Genomic DNA, 16,380 nt, shown 5'->3' with positions numbered 1-16,380 from the left:
TGTAAAGGCATCACAGATTTAATCCAAAAGTATACTCATATTGATGGCCCGATATCATTATACAAACTTTATTTTACTGACTTAACAATGATTGCTTTATTTATTTAGGAAAATGCTTTGATGAATTTAAAATAATCATATTTAGAGGTGCCCTGGACAAGGCTGCACAAAGAACATGCAGGCATGCAGGCACACTTATAAATTAAGTAATAATTAAGGATCAAAAAGAAAATGGAAAATTGTGAAGTCAAGGTACTATTAAAATATTCTAAATATTATCGTCCTTTATTTACGTTGTCCCTCTCTTCTGTGAAAAAAATAATTTCTTCAAATGTGTGATATATTTAAGATTGAAAGACAATACACCATAAAAAGACTTGTGTTCATTATTAAATAACTCATTTCTTTATTACTCATAAAATATACAGCAATCTCAGTACTGAAAGAATTCATTGGAGCTTTGAATTCACAGTCATAATTTCTATATACATGGTAGTTCATCCCTCTTCAAGAAAAAGAAGCAAAAATCTTTTCCATTCTACTGAAGCTAGCAAACGTATTGTACATATTTCCAGTTAAAAGGATTTTTCAACAGAGAAAACTGGGGGATTTTGACTTATGGTGATATTGAGTGGTTTCTTTTTTTAAGTTAAAGCAAGCAAAACCTGTCAACAAACATTGACTAATAAAAGAGCAAAAAATATCATTCAAACAGAAGAAAATCAAACGCTGTCCTATCATTGGTTTACAGTGTTTCTCCTCACAAAGCTGAGCCTTGGATACCTCAGTATTGGATCAGTGCTTCTTACAAATGTTTCATTACTTACCTAGTGTGCATCACTGTACTTTCACAGCTGCCTCTACAAACCCATATCTTCTCAGTAACTAATGAAGGCACAAAATGAACACATAAATAGGAACTGAAAGTACACAAATAATTTATTCTTGAAAGACTAAACCGCAATGGACAGGTCAATACACAAAGGTAAGGTTGATCAACTTAAAAATAACCCAGTACACATATCAAATATTTTTAAACTATTCAGGTCAGTAAATCTGATTTTTTTCCTAGAGGATAAGGAGTTGACATGAACATGGATATTTTAAAATTTTGATCTCAAAAAAATAAATGATTATCCCCCTTTATTAAGTACAGACTTGAAGTACAAGTGCATTCTGATGGATGTAGTGTGCGGATATCGACCTTCTCTAAGTTCTCACAAAAATGTCAAAAATGGAAAACGGTCTGCTTCCCCAAACTGAAAATTCTCAATCTCATTCACACAGTTAAAACTGGGTTAAAATGCATCCATGTCTTTTGGTCCGTGTTGGTTTAGCTTTCTGTGAAGTGCTACCATTCCTCTTCAGCATGTTATTGCTGTACAAAGGTTGCTGTCCACCCGACAAGTACAGTTTTTAGCACTCAAGAAGTCAGTGTTGGTAAAACAATAGTTACTGAGGTCCAGTATCAGCTGGAAGGACACCTGGTGCTGGATGAGGTTTGGGATGAGTGTGGGCCAGCCTGCTGCACCTCCTTCCTCTCTTACTCTCTTGTTGTAGTGGTGGGGCGGGAGTGTGGGGGACTCTTAAGGCTCCTGTGGGGGCTCATCTCTTCTTCTGCCCTCCCAAGCTGACGGTGGGTGATTTTTTTAAGACACAGGGTGTGTGATTTAACGCATTTCTCGCTTCCTCCTGTCCTTCAGTACGTCTCTGAATCTGAGTCGTTGAGCTCCTCGTCCTTGTAGAAGCCGTCGTGATGGCTGATATTGTTGAAGCTGCAGTAGGAGCTGTGCTCGCTGCGCAGTGTGGGCAGGCTTTCGAAGGTGACGCTCTTGGAGGGGCTGGTGGTGTAGTGGTTAATGGCACTGAAAGGGAGGGTAGGTGCCGGGGTGCAAGGGGACACAGGCATCATGGTGGCCAGGATGAGGGCTAGGCAGTCTGCCACATCTTTGTTGGGGGCACAAGCCAAGGCGGGTGTGTAACCTGAAGCAATGACAATGTAACACTGTTTACTCTGAAAAGTAATACACTGTTCCTGTTTCTAGCATCAGTTCTTTGTTGAGTGATACTCTAGTAATAACATTAACAAACCAGAGCTCAGTAACTGAATTTGGAGTCACTTTGTAACTGATGTTTGTGAAAGAGAAAAAGTACAACAACTAGTAAGTAGTAAGATTAAAAATCTTGTTGCACTTCAGATTTAGTATTTCACTGTTTTATAAACAAACTATATAATCTCTTTAAGCCAATAAGCCTGAGTTTCTTAAAAATCTATATTTGTATATATATATAAAACATAAGATTTAAGTTTGAAGAAAGTTAACAGGCAGCTGTCTTTAATATGAAATGACTTCAACTTGAAAATTGAGACACACAAACAGCTATTTGTAAGGGAATTTTTTTTATAAATTTCAGATCCTATGATATCCATGAATATGCATGTTTTGCACATAATAAGGTTTGGAAAAATATGGTATATAGTAAAAAAACATAAATCTTGAATTTACCGTTTTCATCGACTGCAAGTACACTGGCTCCCTTTGCAAGCAGCTCTTGCACCACCACAGTAAGACCGTTTCTTGCAGCCACATGTAGAGGCCTTAAAAAGAGAAATCAAACATGGATGTGCTGACAGGCAAGTCAAAATTTGTATCTCTGCATTAATAATTCAAATCCCCACCATCCCCTCTCCTCCATTCTATGCCATGAACACTGCAAGAGAAGAAAAGTAATACAAGTGATACATACGTCTGTAAGGCGGCGTTAGTGGCATTAATGAGATTTCTGTCTGCAATCTTCTCCAATATCAACAAGGCACTGGTTTCATGTCCCTGTGGAAAACAAGTGCAGTATGATGAGTATCAAAAACAAGCGAATAGCCTTAAAATGTACAGTAAATACACACTTAATATTTTAACATATACTTGCAACAGCATACTATATATCAGCTGCTGTACAATGAAGCAGTGCCACCTAATGGTCATACACACCTTACTGCAGGCGAGATGAAGTGCAGTGTTCTTCACTGCATCCTGCAGAGTGAGATCAGCTTTCGCACTGCTCACCAGCAGCTCTAATAGTGAAAATGAGGAGGTAAAACATAAAAAAACAAAACAAATGAAAGTTAATGCCATTTGACACTGATTATCGCATCAATCAGTCAGTGATATTTTCCAGCATGCTGGTTTAATCAGAGAAGCATTCATACCGACAGCGTTGGTCTGGCCATTCTCAGCAGCCATCATGAGTGGGGTCTTCCCTGCAGCATCGACACTGTTGACCTGAGCATTGTGGCTGAGCAGCAGCTGGAGACACTCTACATGGTCAGTGAAGGCTGCTGCATGCAGGGGGGTCCTGCACAAATGACACAAGAACAAGATTTATTTTTAAGTGTCCCACATGACATGAACCTCACAGTGTCAAGGCTAAAATTAATGTAGCATTTGTTCTTATATGAATGTATATACCTGTTTTTACTGTCTTTGGCATTGACAATGGCAGGGCCTAGAGTGTCTATTAGCATCTCAGCAGCACCTTCATTGTCATGAATCCTAGAGAACAGAAATGAGCACAGTTAATTAATCTGTTACAGGCTGTGTCCTCACATGCAGTGATCCAAACGGGGAACAACACAAGATCTTACACAGCACAGTGGAGGGGGCTGAATGAATTGCCTTCGGCCTTGTGAAAAACCTCTTGTTCCAGCAAAACCTCCACACATGTATCGTGACCTGCAAAAGAAAAGCATCAGCCAGTGCTCACAATCAGGGCTTAATGAACATTTTCCCTTATCAGCATGTGTTTAAATTGAAACAATGAGTGCATACAGAAACATACAAGCATGAAACATGAAATATAGTTAAACATGCTTCTTTTTACACTTGCACAAGTGCTCCTTTTACTTTCTTAGCAGCATGCTTATATATACTGTAAACTCATTCACTACTAAACATCAGATGTACATTTCCACAACTATAATGACTGGTTTTTAAGAGGTTTCCAAACTCTCTTCTCTGTACCATTGTAGCAGGCCCAGTGCAGTGGGGTGTAGCCTTGGTTGTCTGTTAAGACAGGAAGTGTTTCCACTGATTGGGCAGCATGCAGCAGGCCTCCCAGTACCCCAATGTGTCCACATGCTGCTGCCAGGTGGACCGGTGTGCGCCCTTTACAGTCCCGCACCAGGAAGTTGGCGCTGTGCTGAAGCAAGGCCTCCACACATTCCTCATGACCAGTCACAGCCTGAGACCAAAACAAGAAAAAGACGAGTGTTATGACTGATAACTGATCAACCCTGACAAATGACAGATTTCAGCTGACTATGCAAGGGATTTTTATTTATTTCACATAAAGAGGAGGGAAGTTTGTGTTTATGGGGCTTGTAAAAATAAAACAACAATTCAATAACTATATTTACAACACTGCAACTCCTCTAACCTAAGAACAATTACAGAAATATATGTAATATATGTAGGTGGAAGTGAAAATACTGTTTAGTTTAGTAGGAAAAAACTAGCTAAACAAAACTACTGCATTACACAAAAACTATGCAAGCTATGGTTTGAATATATTTGGCACTGGTGCTGAAATCTGAGTGTAAGGTACGGTACCAATATAGAGAATGTAATATCCAATTCCATATAAAGTGTATGTCAGTGTATGCAAAAGTGGTGCACTCACTCCTCTATGCAGGGCCGTCCTGCCCCACTTGTCTTTGGCTTCTACACTGGCTCCCTTATTAAGCAGAGAATACACACAATCTGTGTGTCCACTCAGGACTGACAGCATCAGAGGGGTTCTGAAAGAGAACAGACATAATCAATTTACAACTTATGAATACATAGCAAAATTTTAAAAACAAACACAAAAATATACTTACTGTCCATTCCCATCTTGAATGTCAACTGCACTTTGAAGATCAGCATTTCCAATAAGCAAACGCAAACATTCTGAGTGACCGTTGGTAGCTGCAGGGAATTAATAAAGATCATTAGCATGACTGCATCACTTTGTGAGTTCACAAATCCAAATGCATAAAAGCAACTCCAGGTCCTTACCTGCAGCATGGATGGGGGTTCGCTTCAAGGTGAAGTCTTTGACCAGGATGGAGGCTCCCTGGTTGATTAGGACATCCACACACTCCACGTGGCCCTTAAATGCAGCCAGGTCTAGAGGTGTGCGCCCTTGACTGTTTCTCACATCCAGATCCAGCAGAGACTGCACCAGAACCTCCATAGCTTGGTGGTGACCATGGTATGCCTGAAAAAATAATTCATTGTGAATCAATGACCATAAATAAGATAAGACTAAGAAAACTAACATGTATTCCTCTCATGCAATTGGATAAAAAGTGTTACTCACAGCAAGGTGCAGGGGGCTGACGGGGGCTCTGATATCAGAGTCATTCAGGATGTCTGTCCCTGAGGTTTCCATTAGCTGAACAAACCAGGTAAACATGTTAGAACCTACTTCACATATAGTTTCTTACTTGGCCTTAATGCACTACACATATAGGCATTGTAGTTTACTCTAGCCACATAAAAAAAGTACAAAATCCACTCACCACATCTAGAGGGGTTTCACTAGCAATCTAAAAAAAATTAGAAAAATATCAGCTATGGATTTCACATCATTATAATAAACCTTTACAGAAATAAAAAGATGATGGAAGTCATATGGCAAGCACTCTGGCAAGTGAAGTTCTCACCAGCTCCAGACAGAGGCGATGTCCATATGCGGAGGCGTAGTGCACAGCATTGTAGCCCTGATTGTCCCGGATCCCTGGATTTGCATCATTTCGCAGTAAATATTCCAGGCACCTGTAGACACAACAAAGAGGCTGTAGTCAAGGAAACAACATCGCTCAACTGTTACTTAGCATAACCAATAATGTAAGTGAGCTTTTATATCATGAACACCCTCGAGCATCACCCGCCTCCCACATAGCAACCACCTAAAACAGAATGTTTAAAGTATTACTGACTTTCCGTCTGTGTCAGAGGCAGCGGCGTAGTGGAGAGGAGTGCATCCCCGCTCGTCTAGGTCGTTGACACTGGCCCCAGAGCCCACCAGAGCAAACAGGCACTGGTAGTTACAGTTGGCAGCAGCGTAGTGCAGAGGGGTCCTGGAAAAGCACACACATGGCTCAGTTCACTGTTTAAACTGGACTGGACTTTTAGAGCACAGTCGATCCAAATCCGCCATTAAATCCTACAAACCTGCCAAAGCTGTCCTTTCTGTTAAAGTCTGCCCCCGTGTTGAGAAGGAGATTGAGACATTCCAGGTTTCTGAGAAGATTTAAAAGAAGATGGAGTGATGAATATAATTCTTACTGCTAAAAGCCATTAATTATCTGAGCACTTTTAATTAAATATAATAAATTAATATTCAGCTGTCCGAAACTCACCCGCCAGCAGCTGCAGCATGTAAACATGTCCTACCAAAATCATCAGGTGTATCTATATCAAAGCCTGCATCGGAGTAAAGGATTATGAGCATATTACATCACTCATTACTTAATAATTACATACTGTAAATAAGCTAGTGCAGTTAACCAACCTGACAAAAGTTTTGCCTTATTTCATTGTTATAGAGTTGCTCACCTGAAGACAGGAGCTTTCTGCAACAGTCTGAGAATCCACTGAGAGCAGCCAGATGCAGTGGGAACATACCGTGGACCCCTCGTCTGAAAAAAGACACGTCATGTTGATTTGGCTCATGTCGCCAAAATACTGACACCTGTGTGTCTACTGAAACCCATTCTAATTAGTGGCTAGCCGCTCCCTTTTTGTTTATAAGTACAGCTGCATCCGTTAGTCAGTAAGCAGAAAATCAATCTGCAACTATTTTGATAATAATATTTGCTGATTGCATTTTCATTATTTTCTGAAATTTTATAGACAAAACGATTAACTGAGAAAATAATTGGCAGATCATTAACGAAAATATTCGTCAGTTGCAGCCTTATTTTAATGTCAATGGATTTTCTTTTTTAGAGGAGTTTTTCCTTACCTGAGTCATCACATTAAAGACAACGCTGTATTCAACGCCCATTTAAGTCAAATTTATGATTTTGGGTTTCATAAATAAAACTGACTTGACTCAACAAAAGAATCTTCTTTATCAGTTACTTGACAGTCAATACAGTCTGCTCTTGATGGATCTAAACATGCAGCTCTACCACAATAATTGTTTAATGTGTTGAAACATTTGCTAAAAGGCAAAACCGGTTCACTCACTTAGCCGTGTCAGCTCTGTTGGTAATGAGGGTGTTGATGAGGAGCTCGTGTCCGTATCGAGCCGCGATGTGCAGTGGTGTATTTCCGTTCTTATCTTCACAGTCAATCTCAGCACCTTCAAGGGAGAAAAAACAAACAAAGCAAGCACTTAGACTGATTAACAATGACAAGCCGTTTTAGTTTTACTGTCCGGTGTGAGACAAAACATCCATGAGGCCACATTTTTAGAGGAGCTCACCATTCTCAATGATTGCTTGAGACCTTGAAAACCTGCCGTGGATCGCTGTCATGTGGAGGGGCGTCTTACCATCTTTACTCTGGAGAAATACAGAGGCATGATGGTATAATTTTGGAGGTTATTATTCCGGCTTTCAGCTATAAAAGTTGCATGGTTTAAACAAATTATAACAATAATTTCTCTCTTAACCACAAATATTCAGTCTGTCATATCCAGCTGTGGCTGGAAAGGAGTGACAATTATTGAGTAACAACCTTCCCAGATCAAGTTGAGCAATCTTTTCCCAAGTAATCAGTATTTAAATAGCCAGATGCAACACTCAGGTTCCTACTCACCTTAATGTTGACGTCTGCCCCGTTGCACACTAGAAGCTCAAGACAGAGTGCACCGTGGCGAGAGGCGGCGGTAAAATGGAGAGGTGCGAAGCCCTTCTCGTTCACCTGGTTGACGTTGGCCCCGCAATCTATGAGCTCGTTCACCACCACGTCCTGCCCATTGTAACAGGCCACATGGAGGGGTGTGTTGCCGTACGCGTTGGGCTCATTGATCTGAACAGCGAGATGAACAGCATGTAGTCATGTACTTTGTATGCACTATTATAAGAACTGTTTCTAAACTCTTCAAATCCAAAACATATTAAAAAAAACCCCATGAGGATATGTTGTTGAGGTGTTACTGTGTTTCTTTTCTTTCATGGTAAGAGGAAAAGATCTCGCTGTGTCTGCAATGTAATGACAGTACAACTGTGGGTGGAACTCACATCCACCCCCAAGTCCAGGAGGTATTTGACAACACTAATCATTCCACTGGAGGCTGCTGCATGTAGCGGTGTGTACGATTTCTTATCTTTGCAGGCCACCTCGGCTCCATGAGATGCCAGCAGCTTCACCACTTCTATGTGCCCTGAGGACAGAAAAAGAAAGATCGAATTACATGAACATCTCATCAAAATATCATCAAGTATTTAATTTGGTCATACATAAATGCACAAAAGACTGGGTTTTAAAGCTTATCAGTACATGCTACATAACCACATTTATATTTCCAAAGTTGATTCATGTTTTTAATATTTCTAAAAGCTGACCATACTGTCTGGTATAATTCAGTGAAAGATGTATTTAGCTCATATTTGTCAATCTCTTAAAAAGAATCGTTTTGAAACTGACAGTATTGCTTTTTCAACCCAGTCTTGGAGACTTGCATTGAACAAGATTAGAGAAACTCTCATAGTGACAAGGAAAATTGATAACATGATGGAAAGTCTCTGTGGTTGATTTATTACCCATGTAGGCTGCCCAGTGGATTGCACGGCGGTCCTTCTTGTCAAAGGCATTGATGTTGGCTCCTCTGGAGAGTAAGAGCCTCACCATCTAACAGCAGCAACAGAGGGAGAAAAAAGGCAATCAAAAATGACTTCGAGGACAGATGTAAACTGAACACTACTCTTTCTACGGTGATGCCTTTCACTGCCAGTGTGGCAGCTCATATAACCACTGTGTATACATGGTTTTGTGATGTCTGATCCTCTGGTCTCCACCACAAACAGGGATACAGATTATTTTGATTCAATCTAATCTCATGATTTAGATGAGCTTCATGAAGCCAAAAGTAAATTCTCTTTTAAATTACTCACCAAATTTAGTTTGAAAAACAGTTTGGCATATTTTTGATTACAGTATGTTGATTACAGGTCAACAATTTTCCAGTTCCAGTGTGCCATTACTGTATAGGCAATTTCATCAAGGCTACAAATGTGTGCCCCTACCTCAGTATTTAGTGCATGTTTTACTAAAAGATTGCTGCTTTACCACAAGTTTGGATGAACTTGATTTACAGTCAAGCTTGATTAGACAAAGCATAAATGACACGCAAATATATGACATATAAACCAGACACGTTTGCATGTAAGCATATGACTGGACAAGCACTGACACTGGCCACAAATGATGACTGACAGCCTTCAGTGTTATCTGTTTATTTTCTAAACAAGCCCAGACTGGTTCTTCGGAAAGCAGCTTTGTTTGTTGAGGTGCAGCTTCTTCAGCTTAGAGCTGGATTTGTGCAACTGACTCCCAGATCAAAATGGCTGATTATTTTCACCTAACCAAAAATTTACTTTACACTAATACAACAGCACTAAAAAATGTTAAACCACTGCCAAAGACAGGCAACCAATGCTAAAAGAAAGAGGAACAGCTGATTATATAACAATACATGATTTGCTGTGGTTATGTCAGAAGTGCTTCATGGGATGTTGATGGTTTAACCTCACATTTCTTTAAGGGGCAAAAAAATAACCATTGTTCAGTTCTGTGTTGAAATGTTACATACAATGCCCATTGTGTTTACACATTTATGAGGCAAGCAGAAACACTTCCTGTCAGTAAGCAGAGATGATCAGGAGCTCATGGTTACAGCCTTATGAACACAACCAACATCAAGCCTGGCTAGTCTGATCATCCAATAAAATCTTCGTGCATTTGGTACATACTCTCTAGAGAGGAGAATGAAAGACACGACAGACTGAACAGCTTACATTTTTTTTCTTAAGGCAGCTGATATTCAAATGTGCTGCCATTATTATCTATTAAGCTACAACAATATCAATACCAAACACTTTGACTGGAGCTCACAGCTGAACCAAACCTAAGCCTAATATTACCTCCAGGTGACCGCTGAAGGCTGCATGGTGCAGCGCGGTCCTGCCTGCTCGATCTGACACATTCACATTGCTGAGCAGTGGGACGAGGGCTTCAGCGCAGCGGACAGCCTTATTGGCTGCAGCAATGTGAAGCGGTGTCTGCCAGTTCTTGTCTCGGGCGTTTACATCTGCAGAGTGTTTCAGCAATACTTGGACAGCCTCCTGTAAGAAGACATGACACGTATATGTTTTGAATTTGACATTGCTTAGAAAATGTGAAACGGTGTGTGTTTGATAATCACAGGGACATTCACATACCTCACTGCAGGAGGCCACAGCCCGGTGCAGAGGAGTGAGCCACTTGTTATCTTTGGCATTTACTCTGGCACCTACAAGTGAGAGGACAAAGGCTGTCAGACTATTTAAGGTCATACATTTTCTTGACATCTGGTGCAACATTTTTAACAATGAATTCAACCTATTGGACAGCTATAGAAAACTGTTCTCCAAACTATATCTGTATAAACATAAGTCAGGAACAGACTGGAAGGGGTGCATATATAGGTTTGTGCCAATATTGAATGCAGCTGCACCATCTGGTGACATGAGCATAAAAACATTCTGCTGAGTTTCACATTTGCAAAAATGTCATTATCTTTGAAAATGGGTTAAAACTGGCAATGACTCTCTAATGTTTTCAATTATGCAGAAATGAGAAATCAGTGTGTCAATATATCAGAAGAAAGGTGTTGAATTTAAATTAAGTGAATGCAAAAGACATGAAGACCTGCATAATTTGACTAAATGATCTGACCACATCAGTCATTAGATAAATATCTCTGTAACACTTAAACAAGCTGTAATGGTGACACATATTACATAACTTTTGCTCTTTCCTGTGAAATTAACAGCTAACAGAACGCTTACAAGATTCTCTCCCAATGCATCAAACACTCATCATTTCTATATTATTACATTACAGTGACACTGGTTTCCTAAACCACTCTGCTTTCAAGTTGAGCTTTCAGATAGACAGTAAAATGTCTGATATGTAACTACATTCATTGGTTTGTATTTGCCTCCAACAGTATCTTTACTTAAATTCTCTTCCAAAGGAAATACATACCCGATAGAATCAGCAGCTCTATAATTTCTGCATCTCCGAGATAGGCAGCAGCATGCAGTGGAGTTCGCTTCTCATTGTCCTGTAATGAGTGAACAGAAGGACAAATGTGATTAAAAGCAAACAAAATACTTCATACTTCTATTTTAACCTTGTATGCCACCTCTGCTTTATACAGGCCAATATAACCCTGATCTGTAGTGACATTAAACACTTTACTTTTTACTATTTGTGGCAGTATCACACCAGAGGGGAGAAATAACTATTGGATATTAACAACCCTACAGTCCATGGCAAGAAGTGGATTAAACTCAAATTCAGTCACCTGAAAAGCTTTCTGGGGAAACACAAGCAAGTACAAACCAGCCTTATTTTGAAACAAACACACCCACCAAAGCAGTAATGTTGAGGAATGCAATAAAATAAGCAGAGCCAAAGCATGCAGTGGGAACTGTAAAAACCCAACCATGTGCTGTTTTGTACTCAGCGACTGTTGAGAGAGTTGTATGAAGCTTTTCAAGGACAACTATGCATTGGAGGTTTTAAAATATGACAGAATAATATGAGGAAACAGATGTGGAGATTGGTGACAGTCTTTTGGGATTACCTGTGCGTTCACATCCTCTTTTTTGAATATGAGTGAGCGTACTTCATCGGGATCCACATTGAAAATAGCTTTCAGCAAAGCAGGCTGTAAAAGAAAGAGAGAGTGTGTCAATATCAACTGACATACAACACGCAGAGGTGCATAATAGTTACAGAGAGCAGCGACCCAGGAGTGAAAACTTTGTAAAACTTGAGAGGCCGAGTTTGCGAAAACAGTATTCATTCAGACCTTGGCGATTTGAGTGACTTCAGGATCCTCGTCCTCAAGAACCACAATGCACACGCGACTCATTTGCTCAACGATCGCAATGTCAACCCAATCATGTTTATGCTAATAAAAAAAGAAGTCCCTACATATTCTGGGTTAAAAACAGTGAGAAGAATAACAGGGAGCAGGCTGCTACACACGTTGTAGAAAGAAATGGTGACAAATATCAGACGATGTTGGAGGACTTTGTTTACAGTCTGTTGACAGGCCAGAAAACTGTATCCATCCCATGGTACTGATAGAAATATCACAATCTTTGGACGAATATGAGTCCGGTCACGTGCTCCAAAGGACTGATGCCAATTTTGTTGAGGTTTTTAAAATACTGTCCATCTTCACATTTAATCCAGATACAATTCATGCTTCGTCTGTTTACATCTTGAAATATTCAATAGAGACAGACGAAAAATAAAAAAAAACAAAACAAAACCACAGCTGATTTTCCTTCAGAACATCCAACATGACAGGTTGGATGAGAAGTAGCGCAAAGACGAGGAAACTCAAACAATGTCTTCAAAGCAAAACAAAGTAAAACAACTAAACAATTGTTGAAATTCTTCACGAAGACTGACTCATGGATCTTGCTTCCTGCCCTGGCTTCTTAAAAAGTAGTTTAGTTGGCTCCGCCCTCAGGGGTGTACACACACAGAAGGAACAATATTATTGTGCTACATGTACATGACTGCCAGTTATGCAATAAAGACAAAATATATCATGAAATGGTTCTTAATACATAATGATGAACATAAAAATAAATAAATAAATAGAATAAATAAAGGGTGCATTTTGAGAAACAGATGAACATATCAGAGCAACAATTATGTTTTTGAGACATGTTACTGAAATCACATTAAAGATTTAATAGACTACTTAATCATGTGCTCGTAGCTTAAGTTATTCATATTGACACTGTTGCAGAATCTTGCCAACACTTCCTGTAAGACAAGACTCTCAAACAACACGTGCAGTGTCTCTGAATAGTGTGTTGGAACTGGAGACCAAAACTGCTCCAGCACAGCAGACTTAAAACTTGACCAAACGCCTACAACATCTAGTCCATCTAGCTGCCTACATGAGTCACTTGTTGGTAGAAGGTAAATATTACATGAAAACACAAAAGGATTGTATCCCAAAGTGAGTCAATCTGAAGTTACTGTTTCATCTTTTGAAGCAGGGCGGCCTGGTTCTCTACTAAGTACTGAGCTTGCTGTAGATCGTCAACACTTTTGTTTGTTTCATTACAAAACACGTACTGTCAACTTCATAGTGACATTTTGTGCCGTTAAGCTTTGTTACATTCACACGAGTCATCAAATTCTTCTGGAAACTGCTGAAGTCAAAGCCGCCACCGTCAGTCACTGACAGTATAAGTTAAGTGTGTGCTAATGAAGCCTCATGTTAAGCCAGATCAACACTGCAGCTCTCATCTATCTGATCCATCATAACACCAGCAGAGAGTCTCTGATCAGGCTGTTTTCCACTGCCTGTGGGAGGAGACTGGCATGGATGGGGAGAACAGTGAGGGCAGGGGATCCCATCCAGAGGCTGCAACTGGTTACCCATGAAAGATCCAGATGGAACATTCCTGGCTTTCACAAAAACTTAACTCTTCCCTGACTTTAGTCAAGTTTCTTAATAAACAAATGAAGCTGTGTCCACTAATGACAGCTGAGAAATTTGGCGATACTCTAATGTTGTGCATCAGGTGAGATATAACTCGTGCTTCCATTATACATGAACAGTCATAAGCTTTGAATAAGCAACGTGCACCTGTGTATCTGAAACAAAACATGTATGTAGAGCACAGATATTTGTTCATTAAGACTTCATCCCTCATTGAACCCACCTGGCTGCTCAGCTAGCTAATTAGCTAATGACCCATGTAGATTATAGGAGATGTACAAAAGACATCTAGTTTATGTGGCATAGTTTGAGCCACATACTGAACCATATCAACTAGCCTGTGTCTGGCTCCTACTAGTCCTTGAGTCCTGCTTCCCGATAGGTTTAAACAGCTTACAACCACATTAATATCCGTTACCATTCACGTGGTACTTTGTCAAGCATTAAGAAAGTTTAGTATGGAGAACTTTATCAACTTTTTCACTGTATGTCCTATGTACATTAAACTCAACTTTTCTTCCACAAGGCCTGAAACAAATCAAAAAGTCAAATATTATAATGGCTGAAATAAATACAAACTGAAATAAAAAATATATTGTGATCAATTTGCCACAAAGAATAATACTGCCGTTTCAACAACCGTTCAAGGTGTACATGGCGCCATGGGTACGATTATTACCCTTTGAAGCATGCTGGAAACAAACAGGACATGATAAGCTATGCCCTTGTACACATTTGAGCCACATGACACATTTCAGTGGATGGCTCAATAAGTATTCAGGCTAAGCAAGAATTACCATTAACAGCTAGTATCTTTAGTCTTTTTTTCAAAGGCAAGAGACAATTCACTCATTCTGTAATGCCCATGAATATCTGCAGGGCACAATGGAGGTTCGAATGACTGGGAATAAATTCAGGGTAACAAGTAGGCACTTGTGCTTCTTACACTGTGTCATTTTGACGATTTCTGAAAAGGAAGGACAAATCCACATGTAGTTTTCAGTTTTGCAGCCCTGCACGACTGATGTAGGAGATTTTCTATGCTTCTCTAGCTGCACGACTGTGCACCTCCTCTCCTCATACAAGCCAGCCTAGTTAATACCATCACCATGGAGACGGCTCTTTGGCAACTCCACCAGCTCACAGGAGCCCAGGCACACGATCATTCAAGCACACACACAATGAAAGACACATGCAAATATGTTACAAGAATAGCAGGCATGTGCAAAACACGTAGTCCTTAAATGATAACAGGAAGCTATTCTTGTTTTCACAAGTAGACGGCAAGTGTTTAATACAGCTAGATAACACACGTCTAATCCTGTCACATCGCCAGTCACCTCATATATTTATTATAACCATTACACAGCTGTTAAACTACATGTATTCCATTCATATGATAGATATAAATAAAATTAGATGAACAACTTTGTTGACTGTGTTTAACAGACACAGTTTAATTACGGGGAGTTTTTACAAGGGGAAAAACACTAAAAGATTATATCGAGGACTTAACATCTTTAATTTTGTTATAAACATGTGTGAAAAATAAACAGAATATTACTAAAAATGAACAGGGCTTGTGATAGAGCCTCACTGTCACAACACAGCGGTGCCATTCATTAAACATGTAGTTAGGTGAATTGGTGCGTACAAACTACATCACTACTAATGTGTTTACATGTAATCAAAGATTACAGCCATAACAAAACCTGCCCAGCTGAGGAAGCTCACATAATATATGTCACAGTTGTCAAGAGTAACATCACAGTCAACAGATCGCTAGGGTTGTTTTGGTAATCACCGCACATTACATTACAGAGATTTAGTGGCTATTATTAAATCACCCGATCACTTTGTAGCGACTACTCAAGCCAAGTTTTGTACTGTTTGGTCACAATACTTTAAATAGTCACTTCCCCGACTGATCTGACTGAGCTGCATTTCTCGCAGGCTCTGGATAATTGCTGGAAGATAAACAGCAACATTAGCTGGTTACCACTCAACAACCCGCTTTGAGCATGTGTCTCATTGTAAAAAAAAAAAAAAAAAACCCTAAGAAAACGGACTCTGAATTTGCCTCGCCAAACGAGTATTATATCTAACTTGCACTTCATATTGCCACAATTCAATATCGACATTCTCGCTTTAAGTAAACGCTTCCGTTTCAGAGAATAGTGTTAGCTAGCTGGAGAGACTCAGCATTACGTTGAAATTGGGGGCAGCTAGCTCACGTTAGTCAGCCAACATTAGCTTGAACCGGGGTTCCCTTTTTGACACAACGATCACTTACCTGGTCTCGGATTTTGAGAACCACCATATTTCTAGTTTAGCTGTTCTCATGCAGATTCATGAAAGGGATATGTGTCTTTCTCCTTCCCGAACAGCTCTCCCGTGGGTCTACTGGAGGCCTAGCGTGTTCGCTAGCTTAGCAATCTTGCTAGCTCCCCTAACCTGATGGCATGAAAGTAAAGGAGTAGCGGAAACTCCATAACATTGCCGCCACCATACTCCACCTCCAAAAAAGAAGCAATTCAATTGGCCAAGTGCGGTCTACGTGCCAGTAAGGAAGCTATTGGTTGGTTGTTGCTAACAGCGGCCGTGAGACGCTTTGTGATGAATATTACGTTGCGTACATATACGTAT

At 39.9% G+C, this 16,380-nt stretch overlaps 1 protein-coding gene across 1 annotated transcript; it reads right to left on the bottom strand.

Moving 5' to 3' along the window:
- Positions 1 to 387: 387 nt before the first annotated feature.
- On the bottom strand, positions 388 to 16,178 carry ankrd28b (ankyrin repeat domain 28b). Its single transcript, XM_062422394.1, has 28 exons — positions 16,028 to 16,178; positions 11,845 to 11,928; positions 11,241 to 11,319; positions 10,433 to 10,503; positions 10,136 to 10,336; positions 8,756 to 8,843; positions 8,234 to 8,376; positions 7,809 to 8,021; positions 7,474 to 7,552; positions 7,236 to 7,350; positions 6,600 to 6,682; positions 6,404 to 6,467; positions 6,216 to 6,284; positions 5,981 to 6,121; positions 5,705 to 5,816; positions 5,561 to 5,587; positions 5,359 to 5,433; positions 5,055 to 5,256; positions 4,877 to 4,964; positions 4,678 to 4,795; positions 4,020 to 4,239; positions 3,644 to 3,731; positions 3,468 to 3,551; positions 3,209 to 3,354; positions 2,991 to 3,073; positions 2,749 to 2,831; positions 2,508 to 2,599; positions 388 to 1,983 (listed from the first exon to the last, which is right to left on the bottom strand). Exons 1-28 carry the CDS (start codon positions 16,052 to 16,054, stop codon positions 1,700 to 1,702), a joined length of 3,159 nt encoding a protein of 1,052 aa, XP_062278378.1. The 5' UTR covers positions 16,055 to 16,178; the 3' UTR covers positions 388 to 1,699.
- Positions 16,179 to 16,380: the final 202 nt, after the last annotated feature.

Source organism: Scomber scombrus, chromosome 7 (assembly GCF_963691925.1).
Source record: "Scomber scombrus chromosome 7, fScoSco1.1, whole genome shotgun sequence".
Lineage (NCBI taxonomy): Eukaryota > Metazoa > Chordata > Actinopteri > Scombriformes > Scombridae > Scomber > Scomber scombrus.
The sequence above is the reverse complement of the archived record's forward strand: the minus strand, read 5'-3'. Positions and strand labels throughout refer to the sequence as shown.

Excerpts from the sequence above, each read along its gene's own strand:
- ankrd28b (XM_062422394.1), bottom strand. The coding sequence starts at position 16,054 with ATGGTGGTTCTCAAAATCCGAGACCAG. Across the intron at positions 11,320-11,844 it reads AAGAGGATGTGAACGCACAG|GACAATGAGAAGCGAACTCC; the intron begins GTAATCCCAAAA and ends CACTCATTACAG. Across the intron at positions 6,683-7,235 it reads AACAGAGCTGACACGGCTAA|ACGAGGGGTCCACGGTATGT; the intron begins GTGAGTGAACCG and ends GTCTTTTTTCAG.